Consider the following 26963-nt stretch of genomic DNA (forward strand, 5'->3'; position numbering starts at 1 on the left):
GTTTTATTGCAGCAAACTTAGTTATCGTCGCTAATGCGAGTGGCAAGTCGAAAGCGACAACAGCGACGGCCAACTAACATCTTCTCCGGCGACTCGCCAATAGCACGCACGCACACATACTAACACACACACATACACAAGTGTTTGGCGGACACAAGTAGTTGAAATTTTGTAACGGTGCGCTCTCGAGCTGCATAGTTGAGCTGTCAGCTGTCTGTTGCCAGTTAGTGGCACCCTAAGTGGTGCTTCTAATGCAATTATGTTATTTTGTATTTGCTCGATGTACCTGTGTGGATGTGCTGCAGCAGCAGCAGCAGTTGGCGCTTGCAACAGTCGTGTCGTTTCAACGGCACCGCCGTAATATCATTAAAGCTGCAAATACGGTGAGCAGCCATTGTTGCTATTGTGTAAAGTAGTTATCATCACTTTGAGACAATCATCGTTGTTGGCCATTTGTTGTTGTTGCTGTTGCTGTTGGTGTATTTGATGCTGTTGCGCCTGCTGCGCATCAACTGGAACTTGAAACGTGCCAAGTGGAAGTCATTAAGTTGACAATTACACCTTCACAGTGCACGCACACACGCACCAACGCACTGGAGGACCCACACACATAGAAGCGTACACGTGTGAGGCTGGGAATTACACCCCAACTAAGCAACACCACACCAGCGCATCGGCAGACACATTTGGCGTTGCCATTAACACGCTCGCACTGCCACTCTCCCCACCACCACTCACCTATATTCACTGCCGCTCCCACAGCGTGAGCGTTTCTTCACTGCGCCGCAGTCGTCAGCTCCGAACTGTCATTATTAAGCAAAGTTGACATTACACAAGTTATGACAAATATATAATTTTGTTGTTGTTGTTGTTTATTTGCGGAGCGTATCATCTCGCTCTATGGCATTGCGTCACATTAAGTAGCCTCATCAGCCCACACAGTGCACGGTAAATGGATTGTATGAAGCTCGTAGCTCGGCGGTGCGGTTGACTCGTTGACTGGTCGCCTCGTTGAACTTTCAACTTTGCCCGCTGCGTCGCAAATGATTTTATTTATTTGTTGTTGTTTTTTTTTGGAGGGGGGGAGGTATTTATTTAATTCGCATTTGGTTGCTTGAACTTTCGCATTGTTTGCCATTTGTTTCTATTTCCATATTTTGTCGTGCGTTGCATGCCAACTTGCCAATTGCGGTTGTTGTTGTTTTTGTGCGAAAGTGTCGAGACACAAATTTTGCTAAGTGATTAATTCATTTGACCGCCGAGCGGTGCGGCGGCGTGCGAACTTTGCTAATACTCTAACTTTATTATAAATGTCGTGCTCTTTAAAATGAGCCGTTCTCTTCGTAACGGCATAATTAAATTGCAACAAATGGTATTTGTGCACCCAATTGAATTTGTGAAAGTTAGAATGTGGATTTGTGAGACTAATGCAAATGTGGCAGTCTCTTCCATGCGTGCGTTATGTAATTTAAGAAGAAAAAACTCTTAACTTTGGTTGTGTCGAAGCCCTAATACCCTTCAAAAATAAAAAAAATTTCATAGGAAAACTTGACTTTGATCGGGCAGCTTGGATTACAACTATTTATTGGGACTCCGGGAAACTGTATGCAGTGTTCTGCCTGGAGCTCTCAATCAACTCTTGTTGCAGACGGCCAGTCTACTGTAGTGTCTTTGAAGTAGAAGTGTCTAACATTCAGGTAGTACCAGGGAGGTAAATAACTACTCCGATAGAGCTCAAGGTACTATAATTTAAAACTTGTATGGGTGCTTGGTCACAACCGAATCATCAGTAATTGTAAAGCCGATGAGCTTGCTAGATATGGAACTCTTACTCACAACCCGTTAGGAGGGGAACAAGCAGAGATTCTCCTACCTTCGCGCACTCGGGCACTGGAGCGCGAGCTAAGTAAGCATTGGTCAGCTACCAGCAATTATGAGGTTGCGAAAGCCTTCTGGTCCAAAGTGGATAAAAAAGGCTAAGGAGCGCACCTTGTCAAAGTCGCAATGAAGAAGATGAGTGCAAACGTCAGGACACTTTCTCCTTCACTGTCCAGATTTCTCCTGATGAAAACTCAAGCATTTCGGTTGCATTCTTTTAACGAACCTATCGAATTGGCTGACTACCTCATTAAATTTGTGGCAGGCTCTAGGTTTATTGTTGATATGAGACGATCGTTTAGATCCATACCATGAAGGGCTCATACAAATCATGTTTTTGTAAATGTGAAAATCTGATAGAAGACCTTCTGAAGTAATTCCGGGGCATGGTGTCGAGTTCACAGTTCTTGGCTGGATAAAAATCTGGGTCCGTTGCAGTCATTCGACTATTGTGGGTGCAATAGAGTTCCGATATCAGCGGATTCGAAAAGTGATCAGCGTTATGGAGAGAAAAGAAGGTGTAGAAAATTTCAAAAATCGGTGAATCGAAAATTGTCGGTCTAGTCCGCGTATATACGGATGGACGGATCGTCAGACATGACTAAACTAGCTCAGCTCGTCACGCTGATCATTAATATATATTTTTTATTGGGTCTCCTACGTTTCTTTCGTCTTTAATTTACCCTAATCAGGGTATATAAATACTGAAGAATTCTGCGCCCAAAATAATTGCCCCTGTCAACATACGAGGTCCGTTTATACGAAGAGACAGTTAACTAATGGAAATAAAAGTACCAAATCGAGCTCTTCTTTAGGCCATTTTCAGATGATTCAATCTTAGCTACTTGCGAACTGTTGCATCTAATTGTGGCTGTAGATGATTAATGCAAACTGTTAGCTCTTTTTTATCACTTTTAGTATTCGTGCTTAGTTGCCTAATTTATTAGTAATTACCCGATTCCTCATAAACTTGTGGGATTTCGGTATGACTTGGGACTTGCTTTAGCGAGTTTGTATATGTATACCGTTACCTTTATGTTTACAGTTATGCAGCCATAAATCAAACGCAGCAAGCCGTATAAAGCAAACGAAGCCGACCGCTGTGGCACAAACAGACGTAAACGGACCCGATGACCGCAAAGCAATCAAAGGCAGGCAAAATTAAATGCAGTAAAACAGTAAACTTGGATCGGTAATGCCTGTTGCTGTTGATTAAATACCTCAGAACCGAAGGCGCACAAACGTTGCCTGTGAAGCAGAAATGTAGGGATTTTAAGAGAAATCTTATGTATTTTTCAGAATTCATAAAAAAGCTCTGGGTTGAGATTTTGAAGATTGACCTGCTTAATATATTTTGTGTGTTTAGATAAGTACTGAGTATCTAAGTATGATTTGAGTATTGAGTTCAAAATTTCGTGTTTGTCACATTAATTATAATAATTAATACACATTTTATTGCGTAAGAATTCATTCACATTTTTTCACACTGTATCATTTTCAAAATTAAACGTCCTAAATAGTTAATCAAACTCCATTCTCTTCTGACGTACTGAGAAATTATATTCCTTTTGAAACTTCAAGCTTCAGACCCAGCTGAGGTGCGTTGCGTTTCTTGTGTTACTCATACGTCATGGCGTACACTTTGTGCGTTTCCTATTTTCCGCATCTACGTCGCCGGAACGGCCATTATTCCGCTGCTAATGTGAATGTTAATGGTACAGTTGTGCGTTGACTTTACGAAAGCAATTTTAATTTCTTAGTTACACACTCATTGTGCGCACTTCCATTTGCTACGCTCGTTCAACTATGCTGAAAATTGAAACTTGACGCATAAGCACACATGTTTTCGCTACTTATGTATATGTGGATGTGTGTGTGCAAGGCGTCGAAATACTTCGCAAAGATGAAAAATCAACAGAGCAGTTCAATTTGCCAGAGTAAATTTCTGCAGCGCCAACTCCAAAGTTCAGAGTGCTATTGCGGGTGCGACGGACGCCGGCAGTAAATTTCTTAAATTTCGTTGGCTTTGCGTAAAAATCAATTTTCCTTGCCCTTGACTATATTTGGTCGCGGCAAACTCACTCCTCAGACTCTTGACATCTGATCTTTTGGCGTGAAAAAAGGAAAATATTTGTATTGTTATAAGAGCTTTGGTCATTTTTGAGTAGCCGCTGAGCTTAAGTAGCCCTAAGCGTGTATTGAGGGTTGTGAAATTACTACCTTAAAAAAAACCATGAATTCAAAACAAAAAAAAAGAAAAAAGAATTAAAAAAGGTTGCCGTGAGAACAACGCAGTTAACCGCTTTATCAACAAAAACCAAAACTTGAGAATTAAGCAAAAGTGTAAAGTAGCTTTAGCAAAGGTAAGATTTTAAGCTTAAGTTTACCAAAAATAATTAAATTCAAAGAATTTTGAAAAAACTTACAGCTGTTCAAAAATGAGTGAAAATAATGAAGAAATTCACTATATTTTCAAATTTTTATATAAAAGGGGGAAGAATGCCACGCCGCGTCTCCAATGAAATTTGTGAGGTTTACGGAGACGATGCTGTATCAGTTCGTGTAGCACAACAATGCTTCTCTGGCTTCCGTTCGTGTAAATTTCGTTGTGAAAGTTGCAACTCGATGATCGAGATGGTCGACCTATCGTTGACCAGGATCTTCACATAAGCAGCCATGACATCGCTAAGAAACTTAACATTCATCATCAAAGCGTTTTGAACTATTTAAAAGCGGCTTACTACGAAAAGAAGCCCAATGTTTGGGTTTCACATGAATTGTCTGTGAAAAATTTAATAGACCGAATTAAGATCTGCGATTCTTTGCTGAAACGAAAAGAAATCGAACCATTTCTGAAGTAACAGGAGACGACAAGAAGATAAAATTCAACAATAATGTGCGAAAAAGATTATGGTTCAAGCGTGTTGAAGCTCAACAAATGGTTGTAAAGCCAGGATTGACACCTCGAAAGGCTGTGCTGAGTGTTTGGTGGGATTGAAAAGGAATCATCCACTATGAGCCGCTCCAGCCTAGTCGAACGATTGATTCTAAACTTTATTGTCAACTACTGATGAGATTGAAGCAAGCAATCGAAAAAAACGGCCAGAATTGATCAACAGAAAGGGCTTCGTCATCCATCAGGACAACACAAGACCACATACATCTTTGATGACTCGGCAAAAACTGGAAGATCTTAGCTGGGAAATTTGGATGTATCCTCCATATAGCCCTGCCCTTGCACCATCGGACTATCATTTTTTTTCGGTCAATGCAGAACTCCCTTAATGGAGTAAAGTTGGCTTCAAGAGAAGCCTGTGACAATTACTTGCCGCAGGTTTTGGCCGAGAAACCAGAAAAGTTTTACATTGATGGAATAATGTCTCTAGTGGAGAAATGGCAACAAGTGGTCGACCAAAATGGTATTTGGTTTATTAAAGTTTATTATAAATATAGAAAAAAAATAAGTTAAAAATTGATTAGAAATATGAAATAACTTTTTCGACTACCCAATATTTTGAGAACATTACTTATCTTTGTAGAAAGCCTTCCGGGATATGAAAGGTTTAATATTCTAATGTCTTAATTACCTTTTTTTTTTAATTTTTAATTTTGCCGCCAAAAGCGAATCCATTGAAATGACAATAGTCCAAAATTTAACCTACCTTACTCACCTTCTAAGACATAATTTATCCTTATAAGTAGATTTGTAGACACGTTGAAAGAAGTTGCAAGAAAATAAAATTTCAATTTAAATTTCCCATCAAATCCCATCTCTTGCTCCGATGTGCGAAAGTCTGCAATGCAGTCAACATTTATTTTCTCGAATTAAATGAAACCAAAAGTGATTCAGTTTTTTTACAGACAGTTTATTTTCAAATCTATATATTGCCAGCGTTTCTAGTTACAGTTATTAACATTATTACTATGGTTTTGTTGCTGTGGTTGTCGCGCATTCATTTGCTAGTTGCACAATCAGGTAAGCTGAAAAAATATGCCTTCTAAGCGCTCCAAGAGCGTGGATAAACTAGCCGTACACACTTAATCTATTTACAAAGTTATTAACAAGGCTGGGATTCGAAAGGGTCCTGTGGGCTTATGCACGTTCACAATGGCACCACAAAGCGACGTTTCCAGGGGGAGCGCATTGCGCGCAACAAAGTCGAAAAATAAGCTTAGCACAGTAATCTACTTAGGCCTATTCAAATCTCAAATCGCGAACATACATACATACAATAGAAATGCGATTGCGATAACTGAGCTTCATGAGCTTTATATACATTTACATAAGTACTATGTATGAGTGCGCAGTACATAAGTGACTATGTGATAACCTACACACGTACATATGCGGAGTAAAGAAACGCTGAATGCACAAAAATATTTCAATTTTTAACTTTCTTTTTTTTATGTACACATATATGTATATGTATGTGCAGTTATGTGTGTTATATGATGTATTGGCTTAAGCTATGTACTAACAATCACTGACATATACTTACACAAACGAATTTATAAATACTTTTGATTTTTGACTTGCGATTGCACGACTGAGACTTAAGTTTACAGTTACATATGTATGCACATGGGTTCAATTAATGTCCACTTATAAGTAGCTAAATGTATATATAGTTGTTCCCAAGACTATCAGAAGACTTTGCGAGTTCTTAAAAAACGTAGTAAATCATTCTAAATACTATTAAAACTTTGTTTTTGTGTCTCTTTAAAAGCGTATCGTTTACTTTCACTTAACTTATGCCACTACAAACTACATACTTACTTACAAGTACAAGTATATTTGTTAGTTGATTCTCTCCCTCAATACATATATTCTATATATGCGGTATGTATAGTTGAGTGTGTACATATGTAAGTGCCACCGCTATACATATGTGTGTGTAACAAAAGTAGATTTAATGACGAAAAATCCTTTAATTGGCTTTTGGAAGATGGCTGGGACATGTGACTGGTGTCCAGATTGTCAGCGCGCTGTAGCTATTTAGCTGTCGGCCGGCGGATGAGCGGGTGAACGGGTTGGTAGCAGTTGGCGAGGCGGCGCGGGAGGGCAGCGAAAGAGAGGAAGAGAGCATTGGAGACCTAATTAACACCAAAATCTTCCAAGTGCGTTATTTACTTTCGGGTTAATGAGATTACATACACATACTTATATGACACTCACACACACACATATACACACTCGCATACAATCGCGCAGCTTATATACACACACAAGCGCCAAATAGAGTTGAGATGCGCTGTGAAGAGTGTGGCAGCAACCAAACGCCAGTGAGCATGAGTGCGTTCGTTTGTGTGTGTGTGTGTGTGTGTGTGTGTATGGTTGTGCGCTCATGTGTTCAAGTTGGTTTCCCGTTTTCGTGAGGACACAAAATGCAGTTTTAATTAACTTTGCGCACCACCGCCGAGAAAGCCAACTTTTCAGCAAACACACTCACACACACACGTACACGCACACGTACATGTACACGCACACAGTTACAGCGCTGCGACTGCTCACGAGTCGCGCCATTCATTCGTTCCGTTACTCAAATAAGGAAATGAAATTGGCACATGCTGCAAAAATAAACGAAATGCCACTGCACGCATACACACACACACATATATAATGTTATATAATAAATGTAGATAGTTGCAGCAGCCACTGCAACCAAATGACTGGCTGCTGCGCTTGCCACTTGGCGGTGGCGAGCTGCTTGTTTACCTTTAAGTATCGAACTTCAGTTGCTATCAAATCACAAATTCGGTGAGTTGCTGTTTGTAGGTGTGTGTGTGTGTGTGAGATTATTGCTTGTTGGTTGGCATGTGCGTGTCCGTTTTCAGTCAGTTGTACGATTTCCTATGGTCAGGCGCCCTCAGAAACTTAAGCTGCAATAAATTAACAAAGATATTAAGTTGTTATTGTTTTTGTTAAACAAATGCCGAGTTTATTTATCGAATTTCTGAAGTGTGCTTCTTAATTATGTTTTGTAGAGGTCAAGCTATATTAACTAAATTTCAAGCACAAACAATACATAATTATACATGCATCAAAGAACTGTTATAAATTGAAGGGAAATTGAATTTTGGTGACACTTTTACTCGGCTTGCACTTCTGCTCTCTGAGAGTCTAGTCAACAACTCGAAATAAGGGAACTGTGGGACGGCATTTTAAGCTCCTTACGTACAGCTGAAAGCGTAACCATTGGTTTTCAGAAAAATCAAATGAACAGCTGGTACGACAAAGAGTGCCGTGTCCCAGAGGAGAGTAAACAGACTGCTTACCTCGCAACGTTACGATCGACCACAACACATGAGGGATGGATCATTCAACTTTATTGCAAAAATTAATGGTCAACATAATTTATTTAGCGCATTTTACGTCGAGGTCTTAAATTGAAAGCGTACAAAAAACAGCTGTGCAAGAACTGTATCCACTCGACCTTCTCAAGCGACATCACTTCGCCCTATGGCTCTTGAAAAGTTCCAAGAAGATCCGACGTTTTCAGGCCAAGTTTTGCTTTGTAATGAGGCCCATTTCTAATTCAATCACAGGTTCACATTTTTTCAAAATTGATGTCGGTGAGATCGTAACTGTCAATGGCGACCGAAGACGCGGCATAACAACCGACTATTTGGTGCCTGAAATTGACGCTCATGATCTCGATGACATTTAACGATGAAACTTCCCACATACAGCAATCAATGGATGGTCCAAGACTGTTTTTTGGAATGATAATAAACATTCCTCATTAAATTTGAAGTTTTTGTGTTTTTCTCTTTAAAAAAGTAGGGAAGCTAGAAATGGATCACCATTTATATTCTATAGGCGCCATAAAGTAGTCGATTTAGTCAGACTGTCGGAAGGTCAGTGTAGAAGACAGGAGTGCATTTTTGAGACCAGGGGGAAGATAAAAACATATCGACTAATCTTATCACTCAATTGAAATGATAAGAAAGACTGCGCCACAAAAATGTGACCTTCCGATACGAACTTCCTAACTGTTTCGAGAATACTTCGATCGATATCGGAAATTTCGGCTAACAGTGGTGAAAGTTTGTTTCAGAAATGATTAGATTATATAATTTTCTAGGAATTTAAAAGGCAAAATTCTCGGCGGTAGCAAGGTGTCCAAACAAGCAATTGGGTTTTCTAAATGACATCAACCCCTCGATGAAACCCAAAATGAATTGTGGTTCAAACACATACATAATAATAGATTGTATGCGAAGAATCGGGTAATGAGAAGTCTTTTTAAATATTAAAGACTTCAAGCATATTTTTCGAAAGGGTTTCCTTATAAATTTATCAGATCCATATTCGTTATGAATATTGTTCAATAATAATGCAACAATGATAATGATAATGTGCAAATACAATGCCCAGAGACATTCACTCCAAATAAAAATATGGAGCATTATTTCCTAAAGCATTTTTGATGCTTCCTGAAGACTGGGGAATTCGCTGATTGAAAATCTCCGCTTCACACTCAATTAACTTCGATTTGTTGTGAAGCCACCATGACACCATGACATTCCCAACTGACTTATCAATGCCGCACTTGATTCGCCATCATGGTGAAACATTTTTTTTATTATTTTTTGCTTATTTAAAGTAAAATTAGGAAAAATTATCACAAGGGGGGCCAAAAAAGTCAATTACTCACCGCAGCAACGCTTTATTCGCTTACATATTTACTTACCAAAGAAATTGCTGCCAAATTTCCAGGCGAGTTCACTTCCATGAGCAAACACTTACAACTCGGAGCGCCCGCGCGGGGAACGGGTGAGTGTGCGGCGGCTGTGTGTTTATTTGCAGCGGAAGTGCCATATTTGCGCACACACACATTCACCCAACCGCATGTACTTTTCATTCTAGTCACATCACATGCTCAAGTGGTATTTGTGTATCGCATATGCTCGGAGAGTTCTTCGTTGCTTGTTATTTGCATAAGGAGGGAATTACACGCGAGTGCATCGAATGGCGCTGCGTGCGTGAGTGGTCGGGGCTGTGCGGTCGAGGGTGTGGCGGCGAGTTTGCTGAAATGTCGCAAGGGCGGGGCGGGGCGCCAGCGCCACTCTACACGAGTTGCCATAGGTGAATCTGCCACTCCTTACTGACTTTCGTCTGTTCGTTTGTTTGCTTTCGCTGCTTGCTTTGGTGTACTTCTTGTGAATCAACTGGCGAGGAAGACGTGCAACATCGATGGAGTCACGGGGTGGGGATTGGTGGTGTGGTGTTACTCGTGTTGTTGTTGTTGGTGTTTACTGTTATTACATGCTGTGTATTTCAGCTGTGTGCTCCGTTCGGTTAGTATCTGCAAAACACGAGTGAACAACACAAACAAAGACTGAGTTTTGTCGACTCCGACTGTTTTTTAGTTTTTCAAATACGTGTGTGCCGTTATGCAAGACAGACTGAGTGCTTGTAGGACAACTACTTCAGTGGCACTTGCGAGGCAGTGGAGCATGTGGACGCACTTGACTCACCTCGTTTGCATGTGTTGTAGCGTGGCGATACAAAAGTAACGACCACGCTACTCAACTACTCTCAGAATCAAATCTTCCCGCTGCGGCTGGGCAGCGTGCGTTTGCGTCCGCAGAGAATGCGTTGGAAGGCGCGCCGGAACTCCGGATTGAAAATGGTGTAGATGATCGGGTTGAGGGTCGAGTTGAAGTAGCCCAGCCAGAGGAAGAGCGACGTGAGTGCGGCGCTGATGTGGCATTCCTTGCAGAGCGACAGCATGAGCGCCATGACGAAGAACGGCAGCCAACAGATGGCAAAGACGCCCGTGATGATGGCCAATGTTTGGGCGGCTTTGCGTTCGCGCTTCGCTTCGAGCATTTGGCGGCGTTTAGCCAGCTTGTGGTAGGGATTTGGTATGCTCGAGAGCAGCTTGTTGGTTGACGTGGCCTCCTTGCCGGCGGTGGTCTGGCCAGCACCGGCGATTGCCAAATGCTGTGCTGATGTGGTTAATGTAATCGCGATCGCCTGTTGCTGCTGCGCGGTGCTGGCCACCTCTTGCGAGACGGTGGAGATTTCACCAATAGCGGAGACTTGCGACTGTTTAGGAGGGACCAAAGTGAAAATGATATGAAAGAAAAGTTTGGTTGGGTTTAAATGCTGTGGTATAAAATATCAGAAATAATGTATGAAAGACTTGTTACCACCTACGGTGGACTATTATAAAAGCTAAAAGTTATTTTCGCGGCATTAGTGACATGTTCAAAAAAGACTCCACTTACTTGGAGCGTATAAATTTCAAAACAAATTCTAAATACAGAGTTTGTCCGGAAAGTAGTGGAAGTCTTTAAGAGACTCAAATCAAGTGTCAATCGGGTCCGACAAAACATCGCAGGCGATTGCACCACGACAACGTCCCAACTCACACCGCCTGTCTTGTGAAGAGCTTCTGACGTCCCCCGTACTTTTTTGTTTCCTTGCCAGAAAAGGCCGATGAAATGGGATCCAAGCAGCATGCACTTCGGCACTCAAGGCTATTCCGGAGAATGTCTTTTGGACGCCTTCAGTGCTTGGCCTATTTTGAAAGTCTTTAAAGAATTGTAACGATTGGTTCAAAAAACTTCTTTAAATCGACTCAGTCCTTTTTGCTTTCCGAACAAAGCCTGTACTTCAGAAGTGATTTAGAGAAATATTTCCATATTCCAGGAACGACAAATTGACAAAAATTTGCCAATCAACTTAGTTATAGACTGAACTTAGGCTATTACGTATCTGACAGAGATTCCTCTTTGCACTCGGAGCACCGACCTTAATATCGTTCTGAAAATCACATTACCTAGTATCTAAACACCTTTTTTCCTTCTCTAACATTCGAACTGCTGGTGGATGAACAGTTTCTCAAACGCACGACTGAATATTTCTTGCCCACGCATATGTAGTTAGCAATGTTTACCATGGACCAGGTATTATATATATATACATACACATAAGAATATTTTTTTCTTTTCCTTTTTAAATTTTGCTTAGCAACACTTATCTATGCATTTAATATCTATTTTATTGGCATTTGATTACCGACCGCCTCCGCATAAATAAAATACCAATACCCAATTCTAAATTAAACGCATACTAAGACGCGGGCAATAGCTTCAAATGAAATGAGGAGTCTAACCTTTCACTTATCCTTTTACGACTTCATCGGTGTGTTTCTAATACAAAACGGATTATTGAATTTTAATGTGTTTCTGATATTTTTGTGGAATATTTTTTAGGACGCCTACCTCTTCCGCTTCCCCCGAGGCCGTTGTCACCTCGGTTGCGTGACTTTTGCTATCGAAGTTGCTGGTGCTGTATTCGGTCTCCTCGCGCATGTTGCTGATGCTAAGCGAGTTGCCGACGTTCGTTTCCATGTTGTTGGCGACGGCGGCCGCGTTCTGTTCCGCCTTGCCGAAGCATATTTTTAGGCGCTTACGTTTGCGCTGCATCGAAGCGGTGGAGCACTTCTGAAAGCGATAAGAATGAAGAAAGTGGAAAGTGGAAAAAGTTTAATAGACTCAAAGCATTAGCGTATTAAATTATCGATTCAAAATAAAGAAGGATAAAGGAACATGATTGTATAGACGCGTACACGCAGACTGAGCGGAGCGTACTTGTGGAGGCATGTATACTAAGCTCTTTCGGCAGCTCCTGTGGGATATGACTGCCATTATTTTCTTGCGATAAAAAGACGGAACGAAGGCGAAGATAATATTTCGCAGCTGCTCCTGCTGCAGATAAATAAAATAAATCATTCATGGAGGCGGGCGAAGACGCGAAGAAGACTCCTGTTGTACATTGCTGCTTTTGCATAGCGCTTAAGCCCCGAATTACAGCTACAGCCAGTGCTTTCACTTTCCATTCTTGCCCACTTCGTTGAGCTGTATTTTCGCTCATTCTCACACTGCTTTCGGCTCTGTGCTCTGGTGTTAAGAAAATTACTTATGCTCTGCATAAAGCATGTACATATTTGCATTCCTTTGCTTAAGCTCAACTGTGTGCGAAAGTGCGACACACACACGCACAGCGACACTTGCTTGGCTGAGTGCATGCTCAAGCCTCTTAATGCACCCCGTTGAAGTGGCATCATTACTTCACTTAATGACACACTTGCCGAAATAAGAAAGCAGCCACCAACACATGTAGTTGTCTTCGTAAGCACAAAATGTGAGAAAAACACGAAAAAACGAAAAAAGTCAAAGAACACATATGTCGACCCACACACACACACCAACTCAAGCAGAGGAAGCGGCAGCGGCAGCGTAAGCGATAAAAAGCCTCATTGAGCGCAGAACAACACAAGCAATAACCGGGCAATTGTCTGTTGCTGCAGCAGAAAGATATTGCTGAAAAACTTCTTGAAAAAATCGCCTTCTTCCCGCCTTCTTTCTTCTTTCTGCTTTTGTGCCACTCAAGCAGTAATGTTTTCATCTCGGCTCCTTTGCGAATGTTTCTATTTTTGCATTTCCCCCGCTCGCCGCGCTCCAGCAACGTGTCGGCACAGCTGCTGAGTGTACTTTTACTAATTTATGAGATCTGTTTGCACTTTGCATGTGAATAGGCTTGTAATGCATGCAAACTTATTTGTTTGGCGAATAACAAAGGGGATGCTGCAAGGTGCCTGCTCGAGCGCTTTCCAAAAACGTCTGTCCGTGTGTGTATGTGTGTGCTGACAGAAGGGTGCTTCAGGATGCACACAAAGGAGAATACAAAATGAAGAAATGAAAGGGATGTAAACAATAAAAACTATGCTGCAGCTGTTGGCAAAGTATTGTGGTTCCGATTCTCTCATTTCGCATTTCTTTCGTTTTTGCAACGCTGCCAATGCGCCGAGCTGTTGTTAAAGTGTTTACTGTGTTTATATTTTTTGATTTTCTCCTTTCTCTGGTTTAATGTCTTCCTTCGGTTTATCGGTGTTTGCCTAAGCGGCAGATAAGATTGATGTGCCTGCTCTGTTATGATTGCATGTGGCTAATGTGGGTGGAAAAACAAAACCCTCAAATCGGGCACATATGCGCTAGCACTCTCGAATACTTTCGAATACGTTCCCATCCCAACTTTCCGATTTTCGTAGTTCATGGTTCTGTGGAAACCTCATGTTTGTGGCTTTTCCGATAATTATAGCAACTATGAGTAGTAGGGGCTGATGTGATTTGCTGGCATCAAGCCACAAATGAACTGAGTTCAATGATTGCTTAGCTTATTATCGAAATTTTTAGGATGCGGATAACACAAGACGTGTCAATAGTTGGGTATTTTCGTAAGGGAAGTTGTTTCAGGGACCCGTAAAGACTAGAGGAATCATTGGACTTGATGACATGTTTACCAACTACCAATGTGTTCCGATATTGTAAGAGCACTTGGAAGGCTGAGGGAAAATCTTGTTGAGATATTCCGGAGCTCTGTTGTTGGTATTAACCTAAATTTTTGTTTTTCTTTTGACAGACTATGGGAACTAGAAGTCGGTACCAAGCAAAATCATTCATTTTTTGGTGTAACGATATAAGAAATATTCTTACATAATTTTATAAATATACCTTACAAATTGTCAAAAAATATCCAGAATAACTCATATTGGGACTTGGTTGACTCGAAGCTGTGCTGCTTCCTTGGAACATCAGAGGTCTTTCTTTGTTATTTCTACGAAATTTGGAATCAACTAACTTTAGACACACACTGATCGCAATTCACAGCAGAGCCATTAACTCCGTCACCTAGTCCCCCTCAATGAATGGTGTATTTGGAGTCAACATAGCATCTATCCCAGACGAAAAGCTTGAATTGCCACTATAATCTAGAGTGACCCTTGCACTACTTGTTCTGGGTACTGCAGTAGGTTAAACTCCTACTTATCCAGAATTGACCCCCATTTGTCTAGCACCTCTCTCACGTCTCACTCGAAGATGCATCCGTCGAAGAAGACGATCAGTCAGAAGCTGATATACGCAATCGGTTATCCAAAGATCGTGCTGCATATGTGACACATACTAAGTCTGTTGACGTCTTCAAAAGATAGGCTGAACACAACCAATCAGCTGCCGATCCATATAGTAATTGGACGTCGAAGTGGATCGATCATTCTTTGCGACGACATTACCGAAACCAACGTAAGATTGGAGTCCTCAAGGAATACGAAGAGGCGGGAGCCCAGCCATGATATGAAAGCGGGAATTTGAAGTAAAAGCTTAGGAAAGCTGTCTTTCGTAGAAAAAGTTTATTTCTATCGATAACCAAATCTGATTATAGTTTGCTTGTTGAGATCTTATCATCAATCTAATCACTATGAGATAATATATATAGCGTAAGTGATTAGTTGGGCTTTGATATATTTAAACCGGATGAGGAAACTGTAGGAAGGATATGTAAGCTGAAAATATTTTAAATCGTAGAAAGGAGGTGTGGTTATAATTGGGAACTGTAAATGCACCATTTACTACATTTTGAACCAAAAAATACCGCTATTTGTTGATTGACCTCTTTTAGGGTTTTGGAAAGCATTGAGAAGTGAAACCTATCGCCGATATGTCGTTTCACTAATTAACCAATTACGACACAAATGAGACGGCGTTGGTTGGCTTCGGAGGCTGGATACTGCCAAGAGCATGCAATCTATCGATATGGGCCAAAGCGAGTTCAGACGTTAGCCATGAAAGTGCGTACCCATCATTCAATTGCATATTCACTAAAGTGCACTTTTTTGTTGCTTTTTCGCAAAATGCACAATAAGTAAATAGAGTCCTGTATTTGTGCACGATTTTTCCAGAGTATGTGCTTGCTCTCAACTATGTTTATATGCGACCAAATAACTGTAATGCCTAGAGACGCGCTGCCTCGACTCGCACGCGCCGCTGCACATGTGGACCCGCAATGGCATAGTGGCAGACGCCAAGCGACGCAATGGGTGAACGCTTTCAATTTGCAGCAAATGCCAACGACTGGGTCAATGAGATTGGGTCACGGGCAATTTCATTGAAAGCCTGCGAACAGTGGCGGCCACAAAGTGGGTGTAGAGCATATGATGAATAGCCAGCTGTAGGCGCCGTCAATTGATTGCAGCTACATTTCGTGTGCAACTCTGGCGGCAAAATATTGTTGACCAGTGCGGAGGGAGTGGGGGTCGGATGGTGGCGGCAGTAAATTGATTGTGTTCTTGCAATGCCATTAAGAGCTCTAAAACGATTGCCTACTGACCACCACTCAATCGATTGCCGGCGGCGACATGCAACAGTAAAGTGGTAACACGCACAAAAAACTACGAGCCGTAGGTGGCAACGACGGTGGTTGCAGGTTGCTGGTCGGCGCGGCACTTACCTGATTGTGACTAGGTGCCACAGGGAGTGGACGTTGTTGGATGCGTCGCTGGATGCGTCTGCGTGCGATTTTGTAGATGTTCCAGTAGAGCGCCAGTATGGCTAAAAGCGGCACATAAAATGTGCAACATGTTGCAAAAATCTAAAAGCGAGAGAAATAAGTGGAAAACGCTTTGTTATTTATACTACTGACTATTTTCAACATAGTTCTACAAATTGTGTGATTTTGGAAAAGTGGTCGCTCTTACCTGATAGCCCACATCCTGCGAAACCATACATATTTGCCTTTCGATTCGTTGCATGTAGTCCGGATCCTTCCAGCCGAGCAACGGCGCCAACGAGATTATGAGCGCAGTAAACCAGACGCAAAATATCATGCAGAAGACGCGACCTCGCGTGCGGACGTTGCTATAGTCAATGTTCGTGACTGTCCAGTATCTGAAAAGAAGGCAGGAGAGGGGAATGGTGGAGAAAGTAAACTAAATATAGTAGATTCCGTAAATAGTTAGTGGAAGTATTGCTTCTCTTAATGCCCCAAAATAATATTTTTAAATGTATTACCAATCACTGCGCCGGTTTTCTGTTTTGAAGTTACGAATTTTCAATTAGTTTTCACCACAGCAGACTACTTCAATGGGCGATATCCAGCCTTCTTAACCGAAAAATTTGTTGGGAGTAGGAACTCAACTCTCAACCCTCCTTTCGAGTAATTTAAAATGTCGTTCTTGCAGTCATAATCGTCAATTTCAGACTGAAACTCACCCTTCACCCTTCCGACGCAAACAACCTGCCCCCATTTGCAAAATTAAAATCAAAATATCGCCTATTGCATGAATGACTAACAATAATAAGTTGCTAGGTGCCTTTTTATGTGCGTTCTTGTCAATAAATTACTTTGTGTGTATGTGTGTATACGCGCATCGCATTGTGGCACACACACCCCCATGGCTTGTTGATTGCAGTCAATAAATTCGTTTTGATTTCAAATTAGTTTTGGCTTTGGAACATCAACACCAAAAAACAATAAATCAGATAGCTCAACACGCCAATAAGCAAAAATAATCTAATTATTACCCAGTAAACCAAACTCGAGCAAGAAAGAGATATTACGATAATGTTTCTGAGTGAATTTAAATAGCTACCATGGCAATGCCAGGAAGTACCCAGTAAATTGAAGGAAGAGGGAAGAGTACTCCCTTGTTGGATAACTCGTTGTCATTTTGAAGGTAATTTCATAATACTACGCTCATAGAAACAATTCTCCCTGGGAAAGTTGATGTTTCGATATTTTTTAAGGGAAGTTTTTCATTAGCAAAATTATTCGCCATAGACAGAGACAGATATTATTCACTTGGTGGCAATTATATGGTGGATGCATAAGAGTCTTCTAACCAAAGCTTCTGGCGTGCTATTATTGACAGCCAGAAGTCATCCTGAAGTAAAATAATTCAGAGTAAATCGATTTTGTTACAATTCAGCGGCTCTTCGCAGATGGGAATTTGGCTCATCACTTATTTTGTGATGACAAACGATTCTTCTAGAAGAAAACGAATAAGTGGCAAAACTGGATAATAGCCATAACGGTCGAGTGACTTACGAGTACATTCAGGATGCCAGGTTTGTGGAAGGAAACCCGAATTCAGATTCTAAGCTCGGGCTTCCTATTTACTATGCATGGACCTTTGAATGCATTCTTGCATTGGGGAAATCGTTTGTGATAGATAGTGTCTGAATGTGTGTGTGGAACATGCAATGAGGAATGAGTGCATGTCATTGCGGAATGTCCAATGTACTCGGATATCAGGAACCTTGGACGACTGGAATGGCGAACTGTTAGAGACATTTGAAAGGTTTGCGCGTAAGTTATTTAGGCAACGAAGATAGTTGGCTGAAACTTAATGTTAGGTAAGGGAGTATGGGGTCTAACCCCTGGACACCAGTCCAGAGTAGTATGGAAACTCAATTGGTCGTAGTTTTTGCTACGAGATCTGACCGGTACTGGTACAGAGGTTTCAGATGGGCCTCGGACTCTACCAAGGTGGTTAGTGCGTCCATTCTACCCTGATGTACTCTTTAATCGTGAAAAAACATCTTTCTGATGTTTGAAAAAAGAGTGCTCTCCTCAACGTCCAAGTCAACTAATGTGGCTATTAACAGCTGACACCCACTACTATGGTTTGCTGGGAATCAACTACACGTTTATTGGCATAGCTAGTTCGAACTGTCGGCACGATATCAGTTTGTCTGTGTGTTCGGCAGAAATTTTTGGCGTTCTGATAAAATGTCAGATATGTGTAAGCGCTTTATTTGGACGTTCATTGTTTCTGTTGTTGCCAGGCAGCAGCACAGGTGAGTGACTTTGACTTTGACTGTGACTTTTGAAATTAGCCATGAGCGTATTTTGTGCAAAAGCGCAAAATTGTAATCGCGAAAAATAAGCACAAATTTTAATTTCCACCGGACGATTTATTTGTCTATCGTAAAACTAACATTTGCATAGTAATATGTATGTGTGTGTGTGTTTGCTCATCCACTTATACATTTTTAATGCTATTATGGCTACATGCCGCGGCCGGCGTGCGCTCTTCCCGCGGCGGCAGCGACAACAACGGCGAACAGCTGTGCCTGGCTCTGGAAGCTATCAATACGAGCAGGCGCGCACATTTGTGTGTCTGTGTGTGTGTCGTTGTGTGCGCCGTGGCGCAGTAAATTAAATTTGTATAATAAACATTGTGGGAGCTAAGCTGAGAGTGACATGACCCAGTGACGTTGGTATTAATGCGCCAAGCAGCAATAAATATCACTATTATTTGAATATAATTGTAATTAATTACAAACATATCTCAGCACTGAAAATGACATTAAAGTATTTCCTTTCAAATGCAAATAAAGACGCTTTCGCCGAAACACTTTAAATCGCAAATAAATTCGTAATCATTACTCAGTCGACAGCCGACTATCGCACTGGAAGTAGGCGAGCGTAGCAGCAACAACAATAAAATCGGAGGATTATCCTGCGCTTGCTCTCACGCAGTCCCACCCCCACCCCCTTAACACACCGACTTCGGTGATTGACATTAATTATCAGCGCTGTGGCGGGCGAAGTGGATGGTTAAGCTTTATGGCTTTAATGGAGTCGCAACAATTACTCATAATTCAATGAGAATAAATGGAATAATAAAATGTAAATAAATAACTGATTTAGGAATTTGCTGTGGCGCGGTGTTTATTTAATGCCAGCTGCAGCAAATCTTCAATACACACACATACATACTTGTGTATACGTAAATTTAAGTGCATAAAGCAAAGTTTACAAATACGTTGTTGTTGTTTCGTTATGCCTATAAATTACGATTAGTGAAAACTTTCCATTAAGTCCAAGCAGATATTCGCACTCAAATATTTTTATTGCATTAAATGGGATTTGTGTGTTTTTTCAAAGTGGAAAATGTAGCCAAATATTAATTAAAGCTTCAGCGTGCGAAAACATTCTACTTTTCGCATTCATAAATTACAAAACAAAAACACAAAAACGATAATGGTGAATTAGGCTGAGTACAAATACGAAAAAATGTAAAGGCTGGTACACAATTCTCTAAAAAATGGCCGTTTAAACATAAAGCATCTCAACTTCGTCGTCTATTGTTTTGTCACAATATTTTGGGTCAAACTGTTGGAAGAGAATTCCAGCTGCTTGTTTACACAGAGAATACTCATCCTTTGAAGATCTAGAATCAGGCCTTGAGTCGTGTCAAGTATGTTATTTTTGTTCAGTATTGTTTAGCACTTCATCATGAAAAAAACTACGCCTGGATAACGTTTACAAATCGTTCAATTTTATTACGAAATATCACATTCTGTAAAGAATGAGTTTCGCGCGCTTCGCTCAACAATTGTCAACATAATCGGCCTAGAGCATACTATTCGCAACAATCTTGAGACCCAGCATTCAATATCGGATAATATTCCCTTGCGCATTGGCCACGGCGAATATCGCATTCGATTAAACGATGAGCTGTATAAGCTATGCGAAGACATTGACATAGTTCAGTGAATTAAAAGACAGCGGCTACGCTGACTAGGTCATGTTGTCCGAATGGACGAAAACACTCCAGCTCTGAAAGTATTCGACGCAGTACCCGCCGCGGGAAGCAGAGGAAGAGGAAGACCTCCACTCCGTTGGAAGGACCAAGTGGAGAAGGACCTGGCTTCGCTTGGAATATCCAATTGGCGCCACGTAGCGAAAAGAAGAAACGACTGGCGCGCTGTTGTTAACTCAGCTATAATCGCGTAAGCGGTGTCTACGCCAATAAAGAAGAAGAATAGACCATGTCCTGCACACAGTGAAGAAAATATAGCAGCCGTAGCTGAGAGTGTACATGAAGACCATGGAGAGTCGATTCGGCGCCGTTCGCAGCAACTCGGACTGACGTATGGAACGACTTGGCGCATTTTACGTCGAGATCTTAAATTGAAAGCGTTCAAAATACAGCTTGTGCAAGAACTGAGTCTCTCGGCCTTCCCAAGCGACATCGCTTCGCTCTATGGACTTTTGAAAAGTTCCTAGAGTTCCGAGCCGATTTTTGGCTCAATAAGTATGAGAACAAGCACAATTGACTTAAGAGATATAAGAGCTGTTACTTCATCTAGAAAAAACAACAGTCTGGTCTGGTTAGAGGGTCGCTGGAAAAGTAGGGAACCTCGAAATGGATATTCATGAAATACTATATGGAAAGGTATAGGAATATTTATAAATACAGCCTTTTTATTAAAAGATTGAGAGCACCTTTTGGGTCAACCGTACGAATAGTCAAATATAAGTTAGTATTATTGGTGCTTATGAAATATTAATTTAACAATTTAACTCTTTAGTCTTTTTTGAGGATAGTATCACAGTCTGACCAGTATTAGCCACTTTCCTCTATTATTTATCAACTTGGTCTGCTTTTCAAGACAAAATAATCGTAATAGTCTATGTTATGTAAAGTTGATTAATTGGAACTGCAGACCTTTTGTCATGGTACCCACGCTTTTCTATTCATAGAGTATATTAGATCTGAACTCATACAAGTATATCATATATAGATATCAAAAGTCGGCGAATTCTCTTACCAAAATTGAACGTATAGTACGTGAATATTAATTCCTTTGCGCGACGAAAATTAAAATTTCGCTGCCGAAAAGGAAATTCTCAGCTCACATTAAATAAATATTTATAAATAGTTTTATTGATAGCAAAATATGTACGGTCACTTTCGAGTGGAATTTCAGCCCCAGATTAAAAATGCATAATCGCATATCGGTAGACGGAGGGAGGGAGCTTTCCACTACTGTATTTACATTTGCTGCATTGTCGTCGCTAATGAAAATCCCCCAACTGCAATGGCTCATTATGAATATGCGGAAATATGCAAATTACCTGTCGGCTGCAATCGCCACCAGATGCAGTATGGACGCTGTGCAGCAGAGCACGTCGCACGAAGTCCAAATGTCGCATAGCTCCGGGCCAAGTATCCAACCCTCGCTAATCTGCATGAAAGACAAAAACAATACCTTCATAAAACAAAGATTTAACGGTTGTTTAATATTTATATGCACGGCGGGTAAATATTTTTCGGTCGAGTGGCAACCAGGAGGGGGGAACTTTTTTCACGGCAATATTTTTATAAAAGTTTTATTTCTTTTTGATTTGCAAATTTTATTACCCCGCCATGTTTTGCATTGTGGACGGTTTAAGCCAAAGTTGGGGCGACTTCTTAGTAAGCGCGCTTCTTCTTCTTCTTTTTTTTCTTTTTGGAGGTATCCATATTAATAAACATCGCGTTTTGAATGAGTAAAAGAATGATAATTTCAAATGCCTTTTTTATTCACTCGTCCAGCGGTTGTCGCCAGCGGACAGCAAGCGCTTCGCACAAAGTTTATGTGGCACTTACCTCGTAAACCGCGCCGAGTGGCATCACCAGGCATGCCACCAACAAGTCGGCCACCGCCAGCGAGACCACCAAGTAATTGCCCAAATTCTGTAGGTTGCGCTCCAGTATAATTGCCGCTATTACAAAAACATTGCCTGTTGCACACACACACACACGCACGCGCACACCCACGAACACATTTGCATTTTGTGTTTTTGTATTTTTGTGTTGTTTCATATTTCACCGTTGTTTCGAGTGGCACGTCGTGCATGTTTTATTTGCCGTTAATTTATAGTTGTCAACACAGGCGCCAGCAGTTTATGTTTCCCATTTGCATTTGCATTTTTTTATTAGCATAATTCGCATTTGTTTTATTTTCACATTTCACATTTCGCATTTCGCATTTTTTGTTAGTTTAATTTGGATTAACGGACCGCATTGATATTTATTGCGTGCATTTTTTACGTGGTTCCAATTTGTTTGCGGGCACATTGGCAGCGGTCGGAGTCGTAAATGTGGCAACCCCGTTTCACGGTGTTATTTATATAGTTGAATTTGTTGTTGTATTTGTTTTGACGGATTTTTTTAGCGTTGAATAATGCAGCGTTGTTTAATTGTCCGCAGCATGAAAAAGAGAGGGAAATCAAATTAGTGTCGTAAAAATATGGCAATATTCTGTGCAAATATTATGGAGGATTTTTCATTTGTGTACTCAATTGGCGCTTAATAAGTAATAAAACTAAACTGAGCTTTAGTGGACTTTATTATTATTATTTTTGGTAAAATAACTACTGTTGTAGGCAACGTCTACTTTTTTAGTCCACTTTTTTCGTAATTTTAATTCCGAGAAAAATGTAATTAATTTGATAAAAGCTAAAAATTTACTTATATCCAGTGATAAATCATATTTTTTCTTGAGATTTGTTTGACATTAAATTTCATGCGTCACTTCTAATTAAAAGAGGTGGCAATGTGGAATTTATACAACTCGGCAACTAGAACTTTTCAAAACTTGATTTGAAAATCAGGCGAAACATGGGCACCCAAAGCTTTCCTGCAGAAACCCACAAAGCTACAGATGACAGTAACGGTTCACATAGCAGTTTTCGAAAATAAAATTGAATTTGCCAAGTCTATTCAGAAAGAAATAGATAATTTCGCCTATCTTCGAACCAGTATCAATACCAGCAATAATGTCAACCTCGAAATTCAACGCAGAATATGTCTTGCCAACAGGTGCAACTTCGGGCTAAATAGACAATGCAGAAGTAAATTCCTATCTCGACAAAGAAAGACCAAACCAAATCTATAAGTCACTCATTATTCCCGTCCTGCTATATGGTGCAGAGTCATGGACGATGACTACATTTGATTGGTCGACGTTACGAGTTTTCGAGAGAAAAGTGCTACGCAAGATTTACGAGTATATTCGACGGAACGATGAATTGTACGAGATATACGACGATATAGACATAATGCAGCGAATTAAAAAACATCGGTTACGATGGCTAGGTTGTTGTCCAAATGAACAAAAAAACTTCAGCTCTGGGAGTTTTCGACACAGTACCCGCCGAGGAAAGGAAAAGAAGAGGAAGACTTTCACTCCGTTGGAAAGTCCAGGCGTGGCTTCACTTGGAATCTCCACGATCCGATTATCCGGAATATAGTAATACAGATAACTATATTTCGTGCCTCGGCGAAGTCGATCTGCCACAACTCATTTGGGGACGTTTCCTCATGTAAGCTGAATTTCCAAATTTTTTGACAATGTGGCGGGGGCAGCGCTCATAGGTGTGTTCCATGCGCTCATAGAATGCGTCATCGGTCACATCGTCGGAGCTTGGGCCCAAATCAGCGATTTGTTGAAGAACTTCGCTTTGATATGGATTGTGGCTAGTTCTTCATCCAACGGGGTGAATGTCAGGGGTCGGCGACAGAGTCTCTCTCCCACCACGTACCCCCACACCAAACTTACGCTCCTTTATATGGCCACTGTACTAAATGCCACAAGGACCTACTCGTCTCAGTCCTTGTCCCATCCATCGCATCTATTGGACGACGGTGATGTCAGCCTTTTTATTCACGAGGACATGAGCCAGCTGGGCAGTAGCACCTTTTCAATTAAGGGACCGGACATTCCAAGTGCAGGAGTTTCTCATCCGAGGCTGTTTAAGTGTTTTCATTGGGGGCGTTTGTTACGAGGCGGGTCCCAAACCCACCGCACATCCCTGTGGAGGGGGGCTCGTATTCGAAGAGATGTTTTTTGGTTACCCAGAAAATATACTTTGTTTAAGACTGGAAGTCATGAGCTGCTTGAGCCAAATGTGAAAGTATAATTTCTGGTCACTCCCAAGTAAATGGATATCAGAGAACTTTCCGCACTTGCGTGAACTTCTACATATGACTCCATTCCATAGCTATAATACCCTTCACAAATAAAAACCATTCCTTTCAAGAACTTTGATCACTCAATTCGTACAATAGCAATATACTATAGTGACTCGATCTGAACAGTTTTTTCAGAGATGGCACCGTTGACCTGGAAAATAACCCATACTAAATTTGGTGAATAAATCCCATTAAATGAAAAATTCATGACAGCTATATCCTTGGGTGGACGACAACTGAGCAGCTTCTTAGGGAGAAAAGGATTTGTGCAAATTTTATATCGATATCTCATAAACTCGTATATGAACAGACGGACAGCTCGACGGGCATCGCTTAATATGTATGTTTCCATGTATGTATGTATACACTTAAATGGTCTTCGACGTTTACTTCTGAGCATAGGAACCTTCGTGGCAAACGTAATATATTGCGTTCAGGGTAGAGTAATAGCAATATATCAGTTAAATTTAGTGAAAATTGTTTTTGTCTAAGAACTCTTGAAAACCACTCTCACTCTCACTCTCAATGTTTTGTATTAGCATTTCTCTATTTCCCGCTTTGCCTGCGTAATGAGTAAGTCTACTTCGCATATCTATTATTTTGATGCATTCGTTCGTTGTCACGGCGACTGGCACTTAACCTTAGCCCAGGGTCAGTAAACACTTTTGCGCCAAACAGCCGTGAACTTTGCCGTGGCTGCCGGCTAAGGAAATTGATTTTGAATGTCACCGCTTTCGCTCTGCTTACGAATTCAAGTAAGCACGCTGGCACTCAGCTATATTTAGGGCGCACGGCGCGGCGAGAGAGTGCCAACCCTATAAATAAGAAATAAATGTGACTAAAATTTAACAAAACAAAAATATGCACGCCTAACGGTACACAGCGCTGTGGCATTGACTGGCTCATTTCCACGTTTTTACGAGCGTTTTATGTCTCTGCTCATAACGCAAAAGTAACTTAGTACCCGAGCTCATAACCTCTGAGTAAACTGCTTCTTAATGCCGACACAATGCATGCGCCACACTGCAACCTACCCACACATACACAAACATATATATGCTAGTGAGTATGTGCACCGGCTTCAGACGTGTGCGAGTGTAAATCAAGACAAATAGTCCGCTTGTTTGTGCTCGTGCGCTCACACAGCACACCTTGATGCACTTAATGACTTTTCGTTCAACTCAAGTCAACACGATGCAACATCAAATGCGGTGGCAACAACTCACAAGCCGCATGCAACCGATGCACTGCAAATACATCCTCCAAGCACACACCTGCACACAGCCACACACACGTAAATGCTCCCGCATGTCTATTTATTGCAGCCTGCCACAAGGCGCCCTCACACAAACACACTAGCACACACACATGCAGACACGCAAACAAGTAATCTCAAAAGCGATTTGCTGTCAACACTTTCTCACTTCTTCACACAAACACACAATCACACAAACAGCCGAACGCAAAGTCTCTGGGCCTGTGTGCAAATGACGCTTTTGTTGCCGTCGCATTCTCCAAACTTGTTCACATAAAAATGCAATTATGTGCGTGTATTGGTGTGCTGATGAATAAACTTTCGTTTTCATTTAGTTGATGGCAGTTTAACCTTGTCCAACATGCATCCAGTCCAAGCACACACGCACACACATGTGCTTATAAAGGGTGGCGCCGAGTGGTTTGAAGACGGCGGAAAATGGGTGATTTTTGGCAAATCTTCTTGGTAAGCAAGACTAGCAAGTAGATGCCGTGGAAGTGAGCGTGAATGAGTGAGTGAGTCAGTCATTTTGTTTTGAGAAACACTGAAGTTCGAGGGAAAAGGCTGCACTAGCACCGGTTTCAAGTTATTCCCTTGCCTCTACTAGAAAATGATACTTTATTTGGCCTCTGCGCATAACAACTCACCCTGTACAAGTGTATCCACTCGCCAAAGCTTTGGATGAGTGAAATATTTGCGTTCAGGAAACCTTACATACACACACATACATAAATAATGCAAGTGCATGAGATGAGCGTGAGTATTTATTAGTGCTTTCATGATTTTATGCATTCTTGTGTGTGCTCTTCCACGGCAATTCCTCACAAATAATGTTTTTTGTTGCTGAATTCTACGGGTTTCGTTTTCATTTTCCTCAACTAAGTTTTTGTTTAATATTGTCTTTATTTTCACTTTTAGTTTATGCTTCCTGTTGCATACACATGAGAGGGGGTGGGGGTCTTTAACCATATGGGTTGGCCGAAACTAGTTCATAAAGCCACCGAAACAGATCACAGAGCATATTTGCAGTTGATCTATTAAGACCAAAGGGCACATATGTGTGCTTTGGTCATATAACGGGTGATTTTTTTGAGGTTAGGATTTTCATGCATTAGTATTTGACAGATCACGTGGGATTTCAGACATGGTGTCAAAGAGAAAGATGCTCAGTATGCTTTGACATTTCATCATGAATAGACTTACTAACGAGCAACGCTTGCAAATCATTG

At 41.1% G+C, this 26963-nt stretch overlaps 1 protein-coding gene across 5 annotated transcripts in view; it reads right to left on the reverse strand.

Moving 5' to 3' along the window:
* Positions 1-5723: 5723 nt before the first annotated feature.
* The window catches only part of LOC105230554 (5-hydroxytryptamine receptor 2B), a 30337-nt gene continuing 9097 nt past the window's right edge, over positions 5724-26963 (reverse strand). For 2 of the 5 annotated variants that reach the window (XM_029552186.2, XM_049452193.1), the window contains exons 4-12: positions 22113-22246; positions 21599-21708; positions 16428-16617; positions 16181-16321; positions 12115-12336; positions 10360-10933; positions 9573-10187; positions 7595-7758; positions 5724-6878 (exon numbers count right to left, since the gene is read on the reverse strand). In XM_029552186.2, coding sequence (XP_029408046.2) covers positions 10427-10933; positions 12115-12336; positions 16181-16321; positions 16428-16617; positions 21599-21708; positions 22113-22246 — 1304 coding nt within the window. In that variant the 3' untranslated portion in view covers positions 5724-6878; positions 7595-7758; positions 9573-10187; positions 10360-10426. The remainder of the gene's footprint in view (positions 6879-7594; positions 7759-9572; positions 10188-10359; positions 10934-12114; positions 12337-16180; positions 16322-16427; positions 16618-21598; positions 21709-22112; positions 22247-26963) is intronic. The other 3 variants (XM_029552187.2, XM_029552189.2, XM_029552188.2) reach the window with 3 other exon arrangements.

Source organism: Bactrocera dorsalis, chromosome 3 (assembly GCF_023373825.1).
Source record: "Bactrocera dorsalis isolate Fly_Bdor chromosome 3, ASM2337382v1, whole genome shotgun sequence".
Taxonomy (NCBI): Eukaryota; Metazoa; Arthropoda; class Insecta; order Diptera; family Tephritidae; genus Bactrocera; species Bactrocera dorsalis.